Below are 21,539 nucleotides of genomic sequence, written 5' to 3' on the forward strand. Positions count from 1 at the left end.
AGTGAGGTGCCTACCTGCAAGGGACTGCTTCAGTCTCGCCTAGTATGCAGGACCCTCTACCCCTGCTAACAGTACTTAGCTAAATCAGGCCTCTCTACCACCACGTCCCCTCCCATGACACTGTACCTGATTGTTCCTCTCTGCTTAGGCTCTTTCTGGCTGGTATTGATTGTTGCTTTTATTGGCAAGCAGTATACCACGAGAAAAATAAAACACAAGTGTTTGTGCAGGGAGAGTAAAATGGCTTCTGTGTCTCCAGGGCTGGCAGAATACTTGCTCTGAGACCCAGTGGTCAACCTGGTACCTGATTCTCCCCTCAGTGCACCTCTGCAATTATTGTAAGGACGTTTGTCTGTCTGTCTCCTTCCCCTTGACAGGGCAGGCGGCTGTGGTCTTCCCCACACCTCCTAAGTGCTTAGTGCTCAATTCCTAGTTGCTAACTGACACCAAGGTAGGGCCTTCCAGGAAGCAGTCATTTCAGGGCTAGGCCTGGCGCCACACCTCTCAGCTCATTTTCACGTGTCTGCCCCAGCTGGCCAGTCACCACCACAATTGGGGGTTAGGGGTTTGGTCCCGTAGGGCAGGCAACAACATCAGCTACATAGAACATTCAGAGTTCTCCTGTCCTGTTCAATGCCTAGGCCAGTTGTTCCCATAAGCTTGGAGAGGTGGTGCCCTATTATTATTCTTACCCCCATTTTAGAGCTGAGACACTCCAATGTGCCTTACCAGTCACACAAGCCTCTTCTTAAAATAGCAATGTGGGGGGACTCCGATTTGTGCCCAGGTTCAATTTCTTCATCTGTTATATGGACAAATAACACTACCTCTTAGGGTTGTTCAAAGGATACTTGTTGATGGTCTGTTTCTGCTCTTGACTGTAAAAAGTGGGCAGGGACTTTGGCTTATTCACTGCTACATTGTCAGAGCCTGGAACAAGTGTCCACCCGGCACATAGTGGGTGCTCAATATTTGTGTCCTAAATGGAAATGGCATGAAAAGAGCCTGGGCCAGATCCTGACGCTTCCATCTGCTAGTACCTTCTATATCCTTAGTTCCCCAGATTCTCCTCCCACCAGGTAGTCAGTGGCCGAGGGGTGTCGGCCTGGGGGCTAGGCCCCGGGAACCTACTTCTGGCCTTGGGACAAGGTCGGCAACAAAACTCCCAGGCCAGAAAAGTCTCCAAGGGCCAGTGTGCCATTCCGGTGGACCTGAAGGCCTCAACCCTCAGGATCCCCTTTTCTTTCTTTATATCAGGAAAATCATCCACCACCCCCACCCCCGCCCGCCCCGGCCCAACGCCGTGCTGCTTCCGAGGTGCCTGCAGAGAAGGGCCACCCTGCCCCGAGCAACAGCTTTCTGGGGAAGGAGCCCAGCACGCGACGCCCGACTAGACTGCAGCAGAGGAACGGCGAGTCCAGGCGTGCAGGCCCGGTGCAGGAGACCCGGCCGCACCGACGCCCAGCAGGCCGGAAAGGCCGGCAGGAAAGGGCGTGCGAGGAGAAGGGCGGGGCGAGCGTCCGCCCGCGGCTCCCGCGCTCAGGCGCCGCGCCACCTTAAGCTCGGGACCCCCTTAAGGGCGGGCACTGGAGCCGCGCGCCCGGAGGCGGGGTCTCCCATGCAAATGAGGGGCGTGAGTCGGCGGGGCGGGGCGGGCGGGGCGCTGACCTGACGTCAGGCCGGCGGCCCGGGCAGTTGGCTCGGCGGCGGCGAAGCGGCAGGAGCGGCGGCAGCAGCGGGGCCGCGCGGCGGGGCGCGGGGAGCGGCGGCGGCCGAGCCGGAGCAACATGGCGCCGGTGGGCGGGGGCGGGCGCCCGGGCGGCGGGCCGGCCCGAGGGCGCCTCCTCCTGGCGGCGCTGCTGCTGCTGGTGCTGATGTGGGCGCGGGGGGCCCGGGGCCAGGGCGACCCCCAGCGGGGCGCCATCCTGGGCATGAGGCTGGCGAGCTGCAACAAATCGTGTGGGATGAACGCGGATGGCATCATCTTCGTGTCCGAAGGCAGCACGGTGAACCTGAGGCTGTACGGCCAGAGGCTGGGCTCCATCTCCAGCAACCTGATCTCCTTCACCGAGGTGGACAACTCCGAGGCCATCCACAACTCCACCAACTGTCCCGAGCTCACCAAGGACCTGGTCGTCCAGCAGCTGGTCAACGTGAGCCGCGGGAACACGTCCGGGATGCTGGTGGTGCTCACTAAGTTCCTCCGGAGGAGCGAGAACATGAAGCTGTATGCGTTGTGCACCCGGGCCGGGGTGGATGGGCCCTGGCAGAGGTGGACCGATAAGGACTCGCTGCTCTTCATGGTGGAGGAGGCTGGGAGGTTCCTGCCCCTCTGGCTGCACATCCTCCTCATTATGGTGCTGCTGATGCTGTCGGGCATATTTTCTGGCCTCAACCTGGGGCTTATGGCCCTGGACCCCATGGAGCTGCGCATCGTGCAGAACTGTGGCACCCAGAAGGAGAGGCGCTATGCCCGCAAGATCGAGCCCATCCGGCGCAAGGGCAACTACTTACTCTGCTCGCTGCTTCTGGGAAACGTGCTGGTCAACACGTCCCTCACCATCCTTCTAGACAACCTCATCGGGTCTGGGCTCATGGCGGTGGCCTCTTCCACCATTGGCATTGTCATCTTTGGGGAGATCGTACCTCAGGCCTTGTGCTCCCGACACGGCCTGGCTGTGGGTGCCAACACTATCATTCTCACCAAATTCTTTATGCTAGTCACCTTCCCCCTCAGTTTCCCCATCAGCAAGCTCCTGGATTTTGTTTTGGGCCAGGAGATTCGCACCGTTTACAACCGGGAGAAGCTGATGGAGATGTTGAAGGTAACGGAGCCCTATAACGACCTGGTGAAAGAGGAGCTAAATATGATCCAGGGTGCCCTGGAGCTACGGACCAAAACCGTGGAGGATATCATGACCCAGCTCCAAGACTGCTTCATGATCCGCAGCGATGCCATTCTGGACTTCAATACCATGTCAGAGATCATGGAGAGCGGCTATACCCGCATCCCCGTGTTTGAAGACGAGCAGTCCAATATTGTAGATATTCTCTATGTCAAAGACTTGGCCTTCGTGGACCCTGATGACTGCACCCCCCTCAAGACCATCACCCGCTTCTATAACCACCCAGTGCATTTCGTCTTCCATGACACCAAGTTGGATGCCATGCTGGAGGAGTTCAAGAAGGGTAAGGCCTGATGGAGCTCTCCCCATTCACTGGCTTTGTGACGCTTCTCGTTCCCTTGCCTGTTCTGTGTCGGCTGGTCTTAAGTGTTTTGGTGTGACTGTCCCTTTGCCCATCGCTTCCTGTGCCTCTGAGGTGAATGGCATTTGGGGCAGCAGGAACAGTTCATAAGCATCTGCCGTTTGCCAGGTACTGTGCTTTGTGCTCCAGGTGAATCAGAGCCGAGACACGCTGGTGCACTTGGAGGGATGGAGCAAGGCCTCAGGGAGCTACTGAAGCAGGACAGAGTAAGGCCTTAAAAGAGGCCATGGAGATTACAGTGTGGGGCCACACATCTGGTGAGGTGGGGAAGGGGCTGGGGCCCTGGGAAAACCTTCACAGGGGGAGGGAGCGTTGAAGGGAGAGCCTGAAACCTTGTGCCTCAGGCAGGGGGAGCCCCACAAGGAGCAGGGCACCTGAGTGGGGAAGCAAAGGATGTGCTTGTGGCCCAGCAGGTGGTCCTATTGAGCTGGGTTTGAGTCTGCTGCTCGGTGGTCAGTGGGGAGAGGCTGAGTCATCTGGGGCCGTGGGAAGCACCTGAAGACAGGGCGGTGCGTTTGCTTGGAGCTTGGCGCTCTCGGAAGTTTTTGAGCAAGAGTGGTATTTCTGGAGCTCCTAACCCACAGAAGCTGAATTAGGAGGTCTCTGGTTGGCTCCCCACTCAGAACAGTCCATGTAATGCTTTCGACTATTCTGCAGAAGCAAGCAGATCAAGTTTTGGTTATTGTTCTGTCTTTTCCCAGGCGCCAAACATAAGCTTCCCTCCTGTGGTCTGCTGCTGGAAATCGTCAGCTGGCCTTGCAGTGCCTTGTGTTTTTTTTCTCACATGGGTTCTTGGCCAGTTCTCAGGTAGTTAGAGAGGCACTTGGAGGTTTTACTCATCAGCCTCAAAGCTCAGGGCACACACCCCTTTCCTTACTTCCAACAAAACTTTCCTCCCACCTCTGCCACTCAGAAGCCCTCAGTGGCAGTAAACAAGCCAATTATGGAGTAAAACCCTCCTAGGCCACAGGGAGTGAGGAGGCAGAAAGGGAAGCTCTTTACAAAGGAATGGGTGAGGGGAGGGCGCACATCTTAAATCCAGGACTTTGCTTCCCTTCCCCATAGGTAGAGCTCCTGCTGGCTAAGGCAGCCTGCCAGCCCAGGGCACTCCAGCAGGGAGCAAGCCTCAGATGGGGAGGGGAGAGCCTGGAACTGGATGGGTCAGTGGTGATGGGGTGGGATAGGTAGGAGCAGGCCTTGCCCAGTTTGCTCTGAAAAGATGCTCTGGTCAGGACCAGAGTGGGATACTGATACCCTCCCTTTTTCAGAGGGACGGACAGAGTGAATCTCAGCATCAGAACTGAGAAGGACTCGAGTAATAGAAGTCCAAGTGGGAGACAGCCTGGTAAGGTGGCCTCATTGCAGAGAGACTGAAGGGACCTGGACATCTGGTGGTGATGGCACTGTGCTGGGGGAGCTTTGCAGGTGCAGGCCCAGGAACCTGTTTCTCCCAGGTAGCCGATCCTGGAGTAGAGAAGTGAGGATCTGTGCCCTAGCCCCACCCTGCAGCCTCTTGGCCCTGAAAACTTCTCCCATGTTGTTTGGTCAGGAACCTGGTTAGGCCTCACCAGGGCGGCTTCCTGCTCACCACCTCTATGGTCTTTGGGACGGTTGCTGGTGACACACCCAGCAAGCACGTTTGCATCGTTCAGCTTGGATCTGGAGCCAACTGGTATGGATCGGCTTGGCCAGGCTTCCCAGCCCCTGATCAGGAGGGCTGAGCTCTTGTCCGGTGGGAGCTTCCTGGGTCTTGGCAGGGGCATCTTTGGACTCATCTTGTAAAAAGGAAGCTGAGAAAACAGAGCTAGCATCTTTCAGGCCAGAGCTCGGATGAGTGGAATTCTCCAAATGTACATTTTAGTTCACTGGAGTCTCCTTAACAGAGGCTGGTGGTCTGAGCCTGAGCGCGAGCGCTAGCCCTAGCCCTAGCCCTGGAGGGGGTGCTGCTAATTCCGTGGAAACGCAGGCACAGTCTACCCAGGGCAGCATGAAGCCGTGAAGGTGTGAGTGTGATATGATGGTCACCCCTAATGGACACACCCTGGGGCTTTGTGGTTCCATCCTAACTCATTGCCACTCTGGGCTGCCCCCCCGTATGGTCTCTCACAGATCTTTTCATCTGGCATTTACCTTTTTAGTCTGAGGCCCTCTTGGACATGGCAAACACTTTACATCTGCATCTTAAAAGATTCTCTTTACAAATCTGGTGTTGGGAAGGCTTTTGTAGCTAAGAAAAACAAGGGAGCAAGGTTACGTGGCCAGCACTGTCAGCAGCATCAAAACAAGAGCTGGGGGCCTGCCAGGTGTAGCCAAGCATCTCCCTGAGGGTCTTTCCTATGCTTCCGTGGACTCTCCAAGTTGGGTAAGGTCCCTAACCTCTGCCAGAGTCTTTCTGCTCTGCGTGTAATCCTCTTTTAAGATCATTTTATTTCCTCCTTGCTCCCCAGCTTTATGAGCTCCTCGTGGGTAGGGATCATACTTTACTAGTGTTTTCACCACTCAGTGCCTGGAAAGGGATGGGTCTTTAGTAAATGTTTGTTAAATGAATAAATGAATGAATGAATGAACGAAAGAATGAGCAATGAATGAATGACAGACAAGCCCTGCCGGCCTTCTTGCTGTTCCTTGTACACACCAGGATGCTCCCGCCTGAGGGCCTTTGCCCTGGCTGTTCCTTCAGGCTGGAATGTTTTTCCCCCAGATGTTGTAGGCCTCACTCTCTCCCCTCCCTTGTGTCTGCTTCAGCTTCACCTTCTCAGTGAGGCTTTCCTGGTGCCCTATTTAAAACTATGACCTCCTGGGGCTCCTGGGTGGCTCAGTCGTTAAGCGTCTGCCTTCGGCTCAGGTCATGATCCCAGGGTCCTGGGATCGAGCCCCGCATCGGGCTCCCTGCTCAGTGGGAAGCCTGCTTCTCCCTCTCCCACTCCCCCTGCTTATGTTCCCTCTCTCGCTGTCTCTCTCTGTCAAATAAATAAATAAAATCCTTTTTTTTTTTTTTTTAAGACAAGCAGGGGGAGTGGGAGAGGGAGAAGCAGGCCTCCTGCCGAGCAGGGAGCCCGATGCGGGGCTCGATCCGAGGACCCTGGGATCATGACCTGAGCTGAAGGCAGACGCTTAACGACTGAGCCACCCAGGCGCCCCAAATAAATAAAATCTTAAAAAAATAAAATAAAAATAAAACTATAACCTCCCATCCTCCCCGACCTTCCTCATCTCCTCTACCCTGTGCTAATTTTTCTTTTTCTCATAGCACAAATCACTTTCTAACAACTCCGTAATTTACAAATCTACTATGCTGTTTATTGTCTGTTTCCTCTGTTAGAATATTAAGTTCCAAAGAGCAGAGCTCTTTGTATTGTTCACTGGCATATCCCTAGCCCTTAGAATGGTTCTTGGCACATAGTAAGATAAGATCTCAATAAAAGGTCACTGTGTGAATGAATGATCTGTTAGATTTGGGACAGAATTATCCCCTTCCATAGTGCTAGAATGTTGAGGAGCCGATATCCAGGGAACTTGATATTTCTAGTTGCACCGAGGAAGACAGGAGGGGCTCCTACGATGACATATATATTAATGGTTCAGGGACCGAGAAGCAGAGTTTGGGGTCTTGAGAGTGATGCACGGTTCCCCTTTCCTTTGCCTCAGTTTCTGTGAATAGCGGTTTTTGACCATCAGGCATGTACATAGCTTCCCTCATTAATGTGAGTCATGAAGATGCTCCTACGTACACACTTAGAGACAGGCTCCGGGAGTCCATGCAGGCATGGGTCTGAGCTTCCCTTGGAGACTAAGGCAGGCTTACAGCTTCCCAGCTGCTTTGCCTCCCAACTCAAGGCATTTATCATTAGGTATTTATTGAACCTCATACTCTCTGTGCAAGACACGGAGCTAGGCACCACAGGACCTAGGAGTTAGACCATCTGGTTGGCTAGCGCTGTAAGGCCACTGAGAGGCTCATGCCATTTGACCTTGGTCCTTCAACTTACACCTCGCCTCGAACTGTTTGCAGCAAGAAGTGTTGTGGTTGACTTTGTCTACAGCTTGAGATCTTAGAAAGAGGCTCCCTGGGCTCCTCCTGGCCCAGTTGCATTTTTCTTTTACCAAAGATGCCCTCCCAGACCCTGGAGGCAGAGTAATGAATAAACTCTCCCAAGTAGAAGCCAGAAGCTCCAGCCCCACAATGAAGCCCACCTTCCAGCTTTCCGCTGTCCCTCCCTCTGTGACATTCCTGTCCCTCTCAGGCACTGGGCTCATCTGTAGTCATCTTATCTGTCCCCACCTACTTTATGACCATCTAGCCCCCTGTAAAGACTTGGGTTTAAACTCCACCCAGCTTGGTCTCCGACCCATGAGGTGACTTTGGACCTATTAGTGGCCTCATAGAAAGTTAGCGTGTTTACATATTGAAGGGGAAAAAGCTAGAAATATTTTTGTTGAAAACTCCTCCCGTATTTCCATCTGTGCCACATCACACTTCTCCCACATACTTTTTTTCTTCCTGAAACAACTTTATCAAGTCAAGAACAGTGCATAATTTTTGCATTCACTTTTGGTTCCTACCATCTGACACACTTTTAAGTATCTTATTTCCCTCTGTTTGCTTGTTCATTCATTTGTTGCAACAAACATCTAATTTTCTGAGGCCTGTGGTGTCAGACACTGTACTCGCTGTTGGGAGTCAGAGAGGACTAAAACAGCCCTGTTGACAGAACTCTCAAGTCTAGCAGGGAGACAGACCTTGTAAACAAAGCTTACGTTCCCGGTTCAGGTAGGTGCAGTGGGGCTGAGGAAGGCCTGGGCCCGTGAGATGCTTCTGAAGTCGGAATAACAGGACTCGGTGATCACTTCGGAGATGTTGGAGTCAGGACCAGGAAGCAATTGTGAATATCTGAGCTTTCTAGCTAGGGCTTCAGGTTGATGATGTTGTCATCTAACAGAAGTGGGGAGAGGGAGAAGCAGAGACAGTTTGGAGGGTTGCGGCGGGGGGGGGGGGCGGTTGGTGGTGGTAGTAAACTACAGCAGTGTGGCCCTTTATTGGACTCCTCTGTGCTTACCAGAGCTTCTCACACTGAAACGTGCACCCGAACTGCCTAGATGTTTTGTTAAAACGCAGAGGTGAACTCAGGGGGTCTGGGGTGTGGCCTAAGAGGGTGTCTTTCTGGGAGGCTCTCAGATGATGGTGTGGTCCTGGACCACACAAAACAGCATGAGGGCGCGGTCCGTCCAGGCAAGCGTGCAGGTGAAAGTGCCCATGTGGGACTTGGGAGTAAGGCCAGGACCAGGGTTAAAGGCTTGAGAGTCAGCCGAGCGCCGGCAGCACATGCGAAGCGTGTAGAAGCCCCATTAAAGTGGCTCCTCGGAGAGGTGACAAAGAGCCAAGCAGGCGTGGTTTGGGGAGCCTTCTGGGGAAGCCAGATAGGGTGAGGGCCAAGCACAGACTGTGGGGCCGGGACAGTTAAGTCGCAAGATGCTGGGAGAGGACCGCCTCAAGAGTGGAAAGTGCAGGTAGCCACCCACCTGGTCTCCCACAGCAGCTCCACCTGGAAACAGTCTCCAGCTGAGCTGGCGACTTGCTCTTGAGAAGCTGCCCCGGGGGCAAGAGTATCTGCAAGAGGGACTGGAGCCGCCTGCTAGGGCGGAGGTGCCCGCCGGGCAGCTGACAAGACGCTGGCCAGGCTCCTGGGCCCTTTCTCTTTGTGAGGCGCTCACGGGCATGGAGCATGGCCGCCATGGGTAGCGTGATCGGGTGCTGGCCAGCAGGCATCTGCAGCTCTTCCCTCGCTGGCCTCGCTCGGCCGCTGGACCAGCTGCCATAGAGGGGCCCGCGCTGAGAGCCGCTTCCTCAGCCTTCTTTTGACAGATCTCGCCCTAAAGCTCTTATTTGTGCCCCGGAAGGCAATGGCTTGTGTCTAAGCCCAAATAAGAGCTTAGATCACACCAAGATCACACTGTTGTTTACTTTTCAAAAGTCTTACATTTTCAATTGGAAAGCCCAGCTCCAGAGTTTTTAGGACAGGGGGGTCCTGAACAGATGTTTAACCTTGAAAATACTTGAGTGCACAGAAACACAAAAACACAGAAACACAAAAATACTCCTACAGGAGAAATGCGTAAGGGGCAGGGCCTTCCAGGAAGCGGACGCCTTTCTGGTCAGTAGAAGTCAGGGAAGACACTCCAAAGGAGGTGGCATTCCCACTGGATCTTCAAGGGTGGAGAGACACGACGTTTTTCCAGTTCTGTGCCTCTTGTTCTGGGAGAACTTGGACAAGACCACAGGATGAGAATTGAGCTTCTCAGTCGTTGATACCAACTTTGGGTAAAACTGCTTCCACATGTTTCGACTGCTTCTCAGCCCTTTCTGTGGATATGAGAGTTACGGAATTTGCCAGGGGTGCCCGAGATGGCCCTCAGCGAAGACAATGGGGCACAACTGCCGTTTGGTCCAGCCCCCTCCTCTCCTTCTCTGAGCCTCTCCGTCTGCTGTCAGACACAGCCCTGTGACAAGGAGCTGGCCCAGCCTGTCCCTCAGGTTACCCCTCTCGTCACGCCTGAGTGTGCCAAGACAACCTGTCATGAAAGGCTTTGTGGCTGCATGAAGGACTCCTGGTCCATTCCACAGACTGAAGTCTGGACTCCTGAGTCTATCCTTGTTCCATTTGTTATACGATTTTCTTTTTACTAGTGGTTATTATAAGAGATACATCTGATTTTTTTTTTTAAGGATTTTATTTATTTATTTAACAGAGAGAGAGCACATAAGCGGGAGGAGAGGGGGAGTGGCAGGCAGAGGGACAGGGAGAAGCAGGCTCCCCACTGAGCAAGGAGCCCAAATGATGCAGGGCTCCATCCCAGGACGCTGGGATCACGACCGGAGCCGAAGGCAGATGCCCAACCGACTGAGCCACCCAGGCGCCCCAGAGATACATCTCATTTTCAGACCTTTAGAAAACACACACATCTAAACAAAAACAACGCATGAACCTGTGATCTGGAGAGAACTACTTTTAAATATTTTGATTTATTACAATAACCTTTTTAGAAATTGACTCTAAAAGTCACGTCACAAACAGCAAGATCAAAACCATTTTCATTTTACAGCCGTGTAAAGTTTCCTATTAGCCACTCATATGTATTTTCACGTGGAAACCGTTGTCTATACTGCCCTGCTTTTGGAACCCAGTTTAGATTGGTTCTTCAGATTTCTCCTCCGATAAGACAAGAAATCCCTTTCTGTCCCTGGGCTTCTTGGGAGGAGCATCTTGGAGGGTATCCCCAGACTGAGGGCTGGGCTGCACTGTGTGGCTGATGAAAAGGTGAGCCCGGAGGGCTGGGGTGTGCAGCCTCCAGCCTGGTTTTTTGTTGTTGGGTTTTTTTTGTTTGTTTTTTGTTTTTGCCGCCCAGCCTGTTTTGCTGGGGGTTAAACTTGGTGTTGCTGGAGCATTCCCCAGAGGTTATAGTCAGAGTCGCTTCCATGCTGCAGGGCTGATTTATTGTGACCTGGGCAGGGTTCTTGAAAGACTGGTTTCCCCGGGCTCTCTGGAACGCCGGTCTCTGGCCAGCAGGCAGCCAGGAGCTGCTCCATTCCCCCAACCCCAGGCAGGCTTACTCCCACACACACTCATGCCTTCCCCCACCAAATACACACAAGGACAGGCTCACACATACACACACACACCCCCGCCCCCACACAGGCATGCTTAAACACACACTTCACCCCCACACACAGGCAAGCAGACTCAGACAGTTACCCCTGCAAGCAGGCTCTCACACCCGGACACATGCATGTACGCACACATGCACAGTCACCCGAGTCCTGCTTTAAAAGTAGTCCAGGCGCGCCTGGGTGGTGCAGGGCGTTGAGTGTCCGACTCTTGGTTTCGGCTCAGGTCGTGATCTCAGGATCTGTGGGATCGAGCCCCTGGTCAGGCTCCGTGCTCAGCGGGGAGTCAGCTTGGGGTTCTCTCTCCCTCTCCCTCTGCCCCTGCCCCTCCCGCTTGTGCTCTGTCTTTCTCTCAAATAGATAAATAAAATCTTAAAAATAAATACATAAAATTAGTCCAGCTTTCCTCACACTTCCCTAAGAATAAGTTTAAAGCTTATGCAAGTGGAGTTTATTTCATGAAAGGCTCAAAATAGTGACTGACTCGTGGTCTCTGAAAAATTTCACTTTGGTTGCTGGTGATTTGGCCATCCACATTAGTGATGGTATCCAGCTCAGAGGGCTGTGGTGAGGACTAAATGAGGTAAGGCATATAAAGTCCTTAGCTCAGTGCCTGGCACCATTGTCCTCATGCAATAAATGTTAGCCATTTTAAAAATTATTGTTATTACTATCCAAAGGTGCCCCAGTGGGCGCGGGTACCAACTTGGGCTGAGGTGGTTCTCATATACTGGCCCAGGTGGCAGGCTGCCCCACTGTCCGGGCATGGTGCCTTTCTTGGAATTGTGAATACATTGAGGTCAAATGGGCCCACTAGATAATTACATGCTAATTCAGATACCATCTTATCTGGGTCCTAGTGTGTATATTAAGGGGAACAGAAGCCAGAGCTTAAGGGAAAAAAATGTATGGCAGAGAAACTTAAAACTGAGGAGATGCTCCTCATTTACTGAATTGTTTGTTTCCTGCAAATTGGAGAAACTTAAGCTTGCTATCCTGATTGGCCGCACATTTGTGTTCTCACTGCAGGAGCATAATCTGAGGATCAGGGAAGCCGGGCAGGGCAAGGGGTTTTTGCACCTCTCCTTGAGTTGTTTCACGTCAGGATTCCCTGGTGTCCCAGTTAGGGAGAGAAGAGGTTAAGATAGATAAGCAGCAGAGAGTAGAGAGGCATCCAAGGGAGCAGAGATTCCCCAGGAGGCCCAATCTCCCCGGAAATGCCCCAGACCCAGAGCTCTGGAAAAGGCTAAGTAAGAGCAGAGAGCAGAAAGAAGTGCCTTCATTAATGGTTAACCTTTATTGAATACTTAATCTCCCAAATGCTATAGATAGGAACTGAGGCTCAAAGAGGCTAAGAATCTTTTCCAGACGTGTGACAACTAACTGGCAACCCCAGCTATTCTCCTCCAGAGGCCAAGCTCTTAACCCTTGCTCTGTGTCGCTTTTCAGTAAGATCGTGGCTATTAAGAAAGAGAAGATTGGGAAATTCCAATAATTCCAGGCTGGAAAATTTATTGTCAGTTCTAGATTTTTTTTTTTTAATTGAGGTACAGTTGACATATAACAATTTGTTTCAGGTGTACAGCATAATAATTCCATATTTTCATAAATGTTTGCCATAGTAAGTCTAGTTAACTATATCCATCACTCACCACACGTAGATAACAAAATCTTTTTTTCTTGTGATGAGAAGTTTTTTTGGTTTTTTTTAAGATTTTATTTATTTATTTGACACACACACACACACAAAGCACAAGCAGGGGAGAAGCAGACTCCCTGCTGAGCAAGGAGCCAGATGCCGGACTCGATCCCAGGACCCTGGCATCATGACTTGAGCCGAAGGCAGATGCTTAACAACTGAGCCACCCAGGTGTCCCGTGATGAGAAGTGTTTTTTTTTTTTAAAGATTTTATTTATTTATTTGACAGATAGATAGAGAGCACAAGTAGGCAGAGAGGCAGGCAGAGGGAGAAGGAGAAGCAGACTCTCCACTGAGCAGGGAGCCCGACGCGGGGCTCAATCCCAGGACCCTGGGATCATGACCTGAGCCGAAGGCAGCTGCTTAACCAACTGAGCCACCCAGGCGCCCCCCGTGATGAGAAGTTTTAAGATCTTCTCTCTCTCTTAAAAGATTTTATTTATTTATTTATTCATTCATTCATTCATTCATTCATTCATTCATTCATTCATTCGAGAGAGGAGAGAGCATGAGCATGGAGGAGAGGCAGAGGGAGAGAGAGAAGCAGGCTCCCAGCTGAGCAAGCAGCCCCCCTGGGGCTCAATCCCAGGACCCTGGGATTATGACCTGAGCTGAAGGCAGACGCTTTAACCTACTGAGCCACCCAGGCGCCCCTAAAATCTACTCTTTCGGCAATTTTCATATATATGAATTAATATTATTAGTTACCGTGTAGTTACTGTAGTTACCATGCTGGGCATTACATCCCAGAACTTCTTTATCTTACAACTGGAAGTTTGTACCTTCTCACCACGTTGCCCCATTTTGCCCACCCCCCACCTCTTGCCTCTGGCCACCACCTAGATTTGTTTTAAAGGAAACTTTTCATTGAAGCAAAGTGCATAAATCATTAAGTATACGACTTGATAGTTTTTCACAAAGGAACACCCCTGTGTAACTCTTACTGAGTTCAGGAAATAGAACATTACCGACAACGTCGAAGGTTATGTACCCTCTAGGGTACCCTCCCAATTACTGCCTCTGTTCCCCCAGTCATCGTGGGTTAATTTTTTCCACTTCTGAACTTTTACAAGCGAATCATTAGTATGTGTCCTTTGTGTCTGGTGCCTTCTGCTCAACATGAAGGTTAGGAGTTTCATCCATGTTGTATGTAGCTGTAGTTTATTCCTTTTTTTTGCTAGATAGTATTCCATGATAGAAATATACTGGGTTGTTGATGACATCTCAGTTGTTTCCAATTTGGAACTGTTTAAATAAGGCCACTAAAAAGTGCTCTCATGCATGTCTTTTGGTGATGTTATGTAGGCATTTCTGTTGGGAATATGCCCAAGTTTGGACTTGCTAGGATATAGTATAGGCACAGGTGAGACCGTTTTCCAGAATGCTCTTTGCTCTTACCAGTTTACACTGCTGTCCCTACAGCTGTGGTGTTATCAGCTCTTTATTTATTTATTTCATTTTAGCCAGTCAGGTAGGTTTGTGGTAGTATCTCCTTGTCATTTTATTATACATTTCCCTAGTGACTGGTGATGTTGAACACATTTTCATATACTTAGTGTCCTTTATGGGTTAGTGTTTTGTTTTGTTTTTTTTAAGATTTTATTTATTTGACAGAGAGAGAGATAGCGAGAGAGGGAACACAAGCAGGGGGAGTGGGAGAGGGAGAAGCAGGCCTCCCGTGGAGCAGGGAGCCCGATGTGGGACTCGATCCCGGGACCCCGGAATCATGACCTGAGCCGAAGGCAGACGCTTAATGACTGAGCCACCCAGGTGCCCCTGGGTTAGTGTTTTTATATCCTGTTTAAAGATTCTTTGCCTAGGGGCACCTGGGTGGCTCAGTGGTTAAGCGTCTGCCTTCGGCTCAGGTCATGATCCCAGGGTCCTGGGATCGAGCCCCGCATCGGGCCCCCTGCTCAGCCAGGAGCCTGCCTCTCCCTCTCCCTCTCCTGCTCCCCCTGCTTGTATTCCCCCTCTAGCTGTCTCTCTGTGTCAAATAAATAAAATCTTTAAAAAAAAAAAAAAGATTCTTTGCCTATACACAAGTTAGGAAGCTGGTATCCAGTGTTATTTTCTAGAAGCTGTAATGTTTGCTTTTCACATTTGGATCTGTAATCCTTCTGGAATTTTTTTTTAGTGTCTGAGGTGTTACAGTCTGATTCTTTTTTTTTAAATCCATATGGATTATCCAGCTGGTCCAGTACTGCTTATTGCAAAGACTGTCTTTCCCCACTGAGCTGTGGTATATGTGTGGGTCTTTCAGGACTCTCCTATTCCCTTGGTCTGTTTGTCTGTCCGTGCTCCAGTACTACATTGACATACTTGCCGTAGTTTTCTAATAGGTGTTGATATTTGGTAATAATGATTCTGTTCTTTGTTCTTCTTCAAGATTATCTTGACTATTCTTTAGCTTTTTTCCTGAGAATTTAATGGAATTGCACTGAATCTAGAGATCCACTTGAAGACCTGACAGTTCTATAGTGGTGAATCTTCCAGTCCAGAGACATGGCTACCCCTCCATTGTTTTTTTTTTTTAAGATTTTATTTATTTATTTGACAGAGAGAGACACAGCGAGAGAGGGAACACAAGCAGGGGGAGTGGGAGAGGGAGAAGCAGGCTTCCCGCTGAGCAGGGAGCCCGATGCGGGGCTGGATCCCAGGACCCTGGGATCATGACCTGAGCTAAGGCAGACGCTTAACCGACTGAGCCACCCAGGTGCCCCAGATATATTCTTTATGATACAACACAAGTAAGGATAATTTTTGTATAGTGTAAATTTTGTATATAATTTTTGAATCCATTGACCTTGTTAAATTCACTCATTCTAATAGTTTATTTTAGATTCTTTTGGACTGTTTACACATAAGTATGTTGCCTGTGAATAATGGCAGTTTTATTTACTTATTGCTACACCTTGTACATTTTATATCTTGTTCTTGCTTAATTTCATTGGCTGGGACCTCTAGGACGGTGTTGAACTGGTGCCTCATTCTAGGTCTCAGGGAAAAGCTTTCCAAATTTGTCAGTAGGTATGATTTTACTGTGGTTTTTTGGTAGATTTCCTTTATCAGATCAAAAAGGTTTCCTTCTTTTTCTAGTTGGCTAAGAGTTTTTATAATGAATAGATGTTGCATTTTACCAAATCCTTTTTAAATAACTGTTGAGATGATTGATTTATTGCCTTTATTCTGAATTATACCGATTGATTTTTGAATGTTCACCCATAAACATTTATTGCATAACCAGAATAAACCTGACTTAGTCATGATGTATGATCCTTGCCACGCATCATTGGATTTGATTTGCCAGTATCTTTATTTAGAATTTTGGCATCTGTGTTCATGAGAGAAAGAGGTCTACCACTGTTTTTTCCAGCCATTAAACAACCAACCACCGAGGAAGACATTACAAGATATCTCTGTTAGGGTTTTGGTTTTTGTTTTATGGCAGGAAAAATAATTGTTTAGTAATTAAGTCCTTTCCCTCTTCTAACTAATAGCCCAGTTTGGGTGAGCAAGTTTGAACATATCAAGTAATATTCTTGCCCTCTTCCACCTCCTCCCCTGAACAGTATAAGCCCCAAACCAAATGTTGCTTCAGGTTTTCTTCCTCTCAGGTTTGGATGTGAGGTCTAGGATGATTTTTATAGTTTGTAAACATTTGGACACAGTATGTGATTATCAGTTACCACTGGGGGCTCACCAAGGTAAAAAAAAAAAAATGCTTGCTTTCTTTTTTTTTTTTTTCTTTTGTGATGGGGATAGGATTACTCCGTTAATTAGAAAGCTGGCCCCAGACTTAATGTATCTTGATGTCAGTCAGCTAAGCATTTAACAATTTCCTGTTACATCTTTGTGACAAACAAACATGGGACATGTGGGCTCATTAATAATGGTCCATCTTTTAGATCGAATCTTCTGTAGGTTACTAGCTGGTTGCACAAACAGGGCCGAAGAATGGGTGCTTCCCAGGGCAGTAAGGGAGCTCTGAGTCTGTAAGCAGTTGAGCAGAGAGGCATGATAAAGAAGGGGCTCCTCCTGGGGGGGGGGGCGGCTAGGGTGGGAGGCTAGATGGCCAGGAGCCAGGATAATAGAGGACAAGGTCAGAGGTGCTCCTGAGAAGAGAGGACAGGGAGAAAGGGGGAAGCAGTTTGCTGTAAGGGTCCGAAGTCGAAAGGAGGCTGGTGGTGCTGACGGATGGCTGGGGACCCCCTGGGCACCTCCTGATCGGTCGTTCGCCCCTGCCCTTCCTTCCCATGCTCAGGGAGGCATTGTCAGCCGGGCCAGCACCTTCTCTCCACTTCATTTTCTTCGGTGGCACAAAATAGCTCTAGTTCTGTGTATTCCTCCCTGCCTTCCGAACTGCCCCTGGCTGTGTGCTCCAGGAGAGGTTTCCACATCCCTGAGAACAAAGACACCAGCATTAGATCTGACCTCACTCCTTAGATAACCTAAGAAGCTTAAAGCCCCAAACCTATCTTTTGACCCGGTGATTCTCCTTCTAGGAATGTATCTCAAGGACAGAGCTATAACCAAATATATTTATTACAAAGATTTTCATAATGGAACAAAGTGGGGGGGCACAAGTTAAGAGCCCAGTGGGGTTTGGGATTATTTACAAATGTGTACAATGAAATATTATGAGGCCTTTCAATTTTTTAAAATGTTTTTATGACATGGGAAAATAGAGAGAATGTGAAGTATTTACAAATTATCTAATTTTAAAAAAAACCCCAAAATAGTTAACAGTAGTTGTCTTTGAAAGGCAGGATTATAAGTGATCTTAATGTCCTTTGCACTTTTGTTACCAATATCAGAAAAAAATATATACATATATATATACAAATCAGGTGTAAAAATCATTATAAGAGAATTGGGGAAATTAGAACACTTGATGTTAACGATCTTAAGGAATTATATATTTAGATGTGGTATTGTGTTCTATTGTGGTCTGCGTTGTAAGAGTCCTTATCTTTTAGAGATACCAACCCAAATGCCTGTAAAACTTATAGATGTTTACAGATAAAATCTGAGATTTGCTTCCAAATAAGCCAGTGAAGTGGGTAGGAGGGAAGAGGAAACAAGATGGGCCACAGGAGTTGGAGTTGTTAATTGTTTAAGTTCAGTGAAGGGCCCTGAGGGTGTAATTACATTATTTCCTGTACTTTTGTAGATGCTTGATAGTTTCCATCATAAAAGGTGAAAAAATTAGAGACTGCTGGCTAAATGAAAAAATCAAAGGCATGAAGCCCTGTCCCTGGGTGAGAGACCAGTCTTAGGGTCTCCTGACATCCGCTTGTCAACAGCTTCACCCCTGGGGTGCTTGGGTTAAAAGAATATTATTTAGAGAAGCCCGATTTCTGAATTCCAGCCCCCCCCCGCCCCCCCGCCCCGCAGTGTGATGATCCTGGACAGGACTTCCCTGAGCCTCAGTTTCCTCCCGTGAATAGTAGATGTGCGAGGGATAGTGCCTGGGCCCCCCTCCCCAGAACATGCTCACCCTCACTGTTCCATAGCTGGGGGGGGAGGTGGGCCCTGAGGGGGACACCCGAGTAACTCCTCTGAGAGGGGACAGTGAAGGTCTGGCCACCACCTTCAGGGCTCAAAAGGGAGCTCTCCAGACTTTTTTGTTCATGCCACCCTATTAGAAAAAACGTTTTAAAAATTTGTACCTCCGTTCATTCAAAAATTGTATACATGTACTGTTTTACTAATACATATGTTCTTTTTTTTTTTTTTAAGATCTTATTTGTTTATTTGACAGAGCGAGACACAGCGAGAGAGGGAACACAAGCAGGGGGAGTGGGAGAGGGAGAAGCAGGCTTCCCGCTGAGCAGGGAGCCCAACATGGGACTTGATCCCAGGACCCAGGGATCATGACCTGAGCCAAAGGCAGATGCCCAGTGACTGAAAGGGGGATGCCACCCCGGCGTCCCTTCAAACCGTTTCTTTACAATTTTGAATTATTTTGGCCAACCACTCCTCAGTCGTACCCCCCCCCCGCTGCTACTGGTGTTCCCCCTGCTGACTGACAGAGGGCTGGCAGGGGGAGGAGAGGACCCACTCTGGACTTTGTAGGTGCCGTGCTTGCTTTACTCGTGTTCCCTTCACTCTGGGATTTCCTTGCAGGGGTCTTGTTAAGCGACGGTCCATTTTGTGAGCATTGATTTGGCTAAAAGTGCTTAACATGATCTGTAAACCGTGTCACTGGGCACACCTCATCTGTAGCTCCTCTCACTTGGCTGGGGAGCGATTGAGTGAGGCCAGGAGCCCCTTCCCGTGGGGACAGAGCCCACTGTCAGTCTTGTATAAACAAAAGCTAAAGTCACTTATTTATTTTGGAATACAAATAAATGTGAACGGAGTCTGGGATGAATACCCCTTTTGGCGACCCTGTTCTAGAAGGTCCCAGACGGCTGGGCTGTGTGTGTACGTGCAGTGTCAGGCTGCGTTGTTGTCTTGCTCAGAATGGCTGGGCAAGTCTCCTGGTAAGTCTCTAGAAATGCTTTTCTGTTTTGGCAACTGGGCTGCAGTGTCTGCATTTCCATTTCTCTTTTCCCTGCAGCTGTCCTCCTGTTCCTTCCTGTCTTTTTTTCTTCCTGCTTCACTCAGTTTTTTCCTTTTTGTTTTGCCTTCCATTTTCCTTTTCCTTTTAAAAATATAGACCAGCTATAGTGGCTGTATTTATTGATGGCTTACTTATTGGGCACCTGCTGTGTATTTAGCCTCGTACCAGGCATTAAGGAACGAATCAAGAGCCAGTGGATATAACTTCTGCTGGCGAGAGTGGAAATCAGGGAGCCCTACCAGGGAAGGCAGTTTGGAGATTTTGGACAGATTTGGCCAGTGCACAAACCCTTTGACCTAGTAGCTCTGCAGCTGTAGATGTATCGGGATCTCACATGCATCAAATGAGGGAGCACAGGGATTTTCATGGCAGCACTGTTTGCAGTAGAAGGAACGGGAAACAAGTGTGTGTCCATCAGCACAGGGAGAGGGTTGAATCCACCCTGGCATCCACCAGTGGGACACTCCACAGGGGAAGGAGAAGGGAGTTCGGTGCTCCAGTGACATCACTCAATGTAAAACTCAAGGTGCAGAAAGCTGTAATATATTTGTAATTACAATGTAAAAGTAGGGCACCTGGGTGGCTCAGTCAGTTAAGCGTGTCTTCTTCTCAGGTCATGATCTCAGGGTCCTGGTCAGCAGGGAGTCTGCTTCTCCCTCTGCCTCTCCCCCCCGCTCTGATCTCTCTCTCTCTCACACACACACACACATACACACACACTCTCAAATAAATAAAATCTTAAAAAAATAAAATGTAAAAATAAATAATAAATTTATTGTAGAAACTTTCAGAAAGGAGGAAAATGATTAGAAAATGAAAGGCCCCCCTTTTCCCACCACTCCGAATGTGAATTTTTTTGGTGTGTTTTCTAGTAAGTCAGCAATGAACCAACTATGTTGCTTTCTCCCGCCCCTCAATATGAGACATCATTCTTATCCTTTCTGATTGTAAATGTAAAAACAAGAAAGTAATATATGCTGACTTTAAAATGCATTAAGCAGAAGAAACTGGCGTAGTTCACTTATTGTCTTGTTTTGTAACTTCTTGCTTTACGCAAATGGTGAACTGCTCTCTCTAAATAAATTTCTGTCTACGTCAGCCTAATTTTTAGTGGCTGCAGTAGTGTGTCATAAACCACACTGGATGGACCCTCCTGGGCACAGCTTGCACACCAGCCCAGGTTTTCCCTTTGTATTAAGGTCTTTCCTAGAAGTGGAAGAAATGGCTGAGGCCAAGGTCTTGCACATTTTCCGTTTTGACACGTGCTGCCAAATCCTGAAGAAAAAATGCCATTGTTCTCTCCAGTACTGCACTGATTTTGTCTCTGTGGTCTTACAGTAGATTTTAACTTATATTAAAATTAAGGATCTCCTCAGTGTTCTTTTAAGTTGCTTATTGATTGAACAGCTCACCTCCTGCCCCTCCCGTCTGGTCCTCTCTACTTAGGGATACTTAACAGAAACTTCTTGTTGTGTGTAGCTCTCCCAGCCTCTTGTTGAGGGGTGCCAGGGTGGAAGGTTGTGCAGGGGTGTGTCTCCTGCTGATGGGCTTCTCTGCTTCCTCGCCTACGCCCAAGCATGCCCCCACCTGTGTCTTCTTGCTGGGATGGGCTGCCCCTCCTGCTGGTCGAGGTCAGCACTATTAATAGTCAGCTTAATCCTGCCCCTGGCCTGGGTGGAGGGAGGAATGAGGGGGGATTCCCAGGAAATCAGGGTGCCCTGTTGCCTGCAAGTGCAGACCCATGGCCCGAGGTCCCATCTTTTGGCAGCCAGGCCAGCACCTCTCCCCAAGGGAGGTGTCTGAGAGCTCAGGGCCTGTGCTGGGAGCCTGGGAGGTTGGGGGCTGGGATTTGCTGGGGGACGAGCGGGGAAGATGCCCAGGACACCATTTAGGGTAGTGGGAATCCCTTGTCTGATCTGGGGCTTCTGGATTTTTCTGCATGAGAAAAGGCAGCTGGAGCTAGTGAGTAGGGCCCTCTCCAGGACCTAGTGGACTTTGAAACCCAGCACCTTGTAATGTGTTTCTCTTACGGTCTTTGAGAGATAAAGTTTTTTATGGGGGGGGAGAGGACACAGCCGTTTGCTAAGATGGGCACTGTGGAAGGCTGGACAAAGGTCGATGGAAGGCAGAGTGGGCAAGCTTGCCAGCCAGGTGTGGCCCAGAGCAGACCGAGGGCGGCTTAAAGGTGCCTCCGTTCCCACAGCCAGGTTGCCCCTTACCAACAGTGCGTGAGTTTAAAAGGTGCTAGAAGCCCCAAGTCCCTGGAGGAAGCAGAAGGAGAGTCTTTTTTAAAGTTACTTTAATGAATGTATTTCTTTCTGATTATAAAATTATAAAATTAATAC

At 49.3% G+C, this 21,539-nt stretch overlaps 1 protein-coding gene across 5 annotated transcripts in view; it reads left to right on the plus strand.

Annotated features, from left to right (window-relative positions):
• The first annotated feature begins 1,686 nt into the window (after positions 1-1,686).
• Positions 1,687-21,539, plus strand: part of CNNM4 (cyclin and CBS domain divalent metal cation transport mediator 4) — a 37,012-nt gene continuing 17,159 nt past the window's right edge. For 3 of the 5 annotated variants that reach the window (XM_064572566.1, XM_064572568.1, XM_064572570.1), the window contains exon 1: positions 1,688-3,189. In XM_064572566.1, the coding sequence (XP_064428636.1) occupies positions 1,788-3,189 (1,402 nt within the window). In that variant the 5' untranslated portion in view covers positions 1,688-1,787. Of the gene's footprint in view, positions 3,190-21,539 lie in introns of all 5 variants that reach the window. The other 2 variants (XM_064572569.1, XM_064572567.1) reach the window with 2 other exon arrangements.

This window comes from Mirounga angustirostris, unplaced genomic scaffold, assembly GCF_029215605.1.
Source record: "Mirounga angustirostris isolate CCGP_5_RB_7025 unplaced genomic scaffold, mMirAng1.0.hap1 SCAF_10, whole genome shotgun sequence".
Lineage (NCBI taxonomy): Eukaryota > Metazoa > Chordata > Mammalia > Carnivora > Phocidae > Mirounga > Mirounga angustirostris.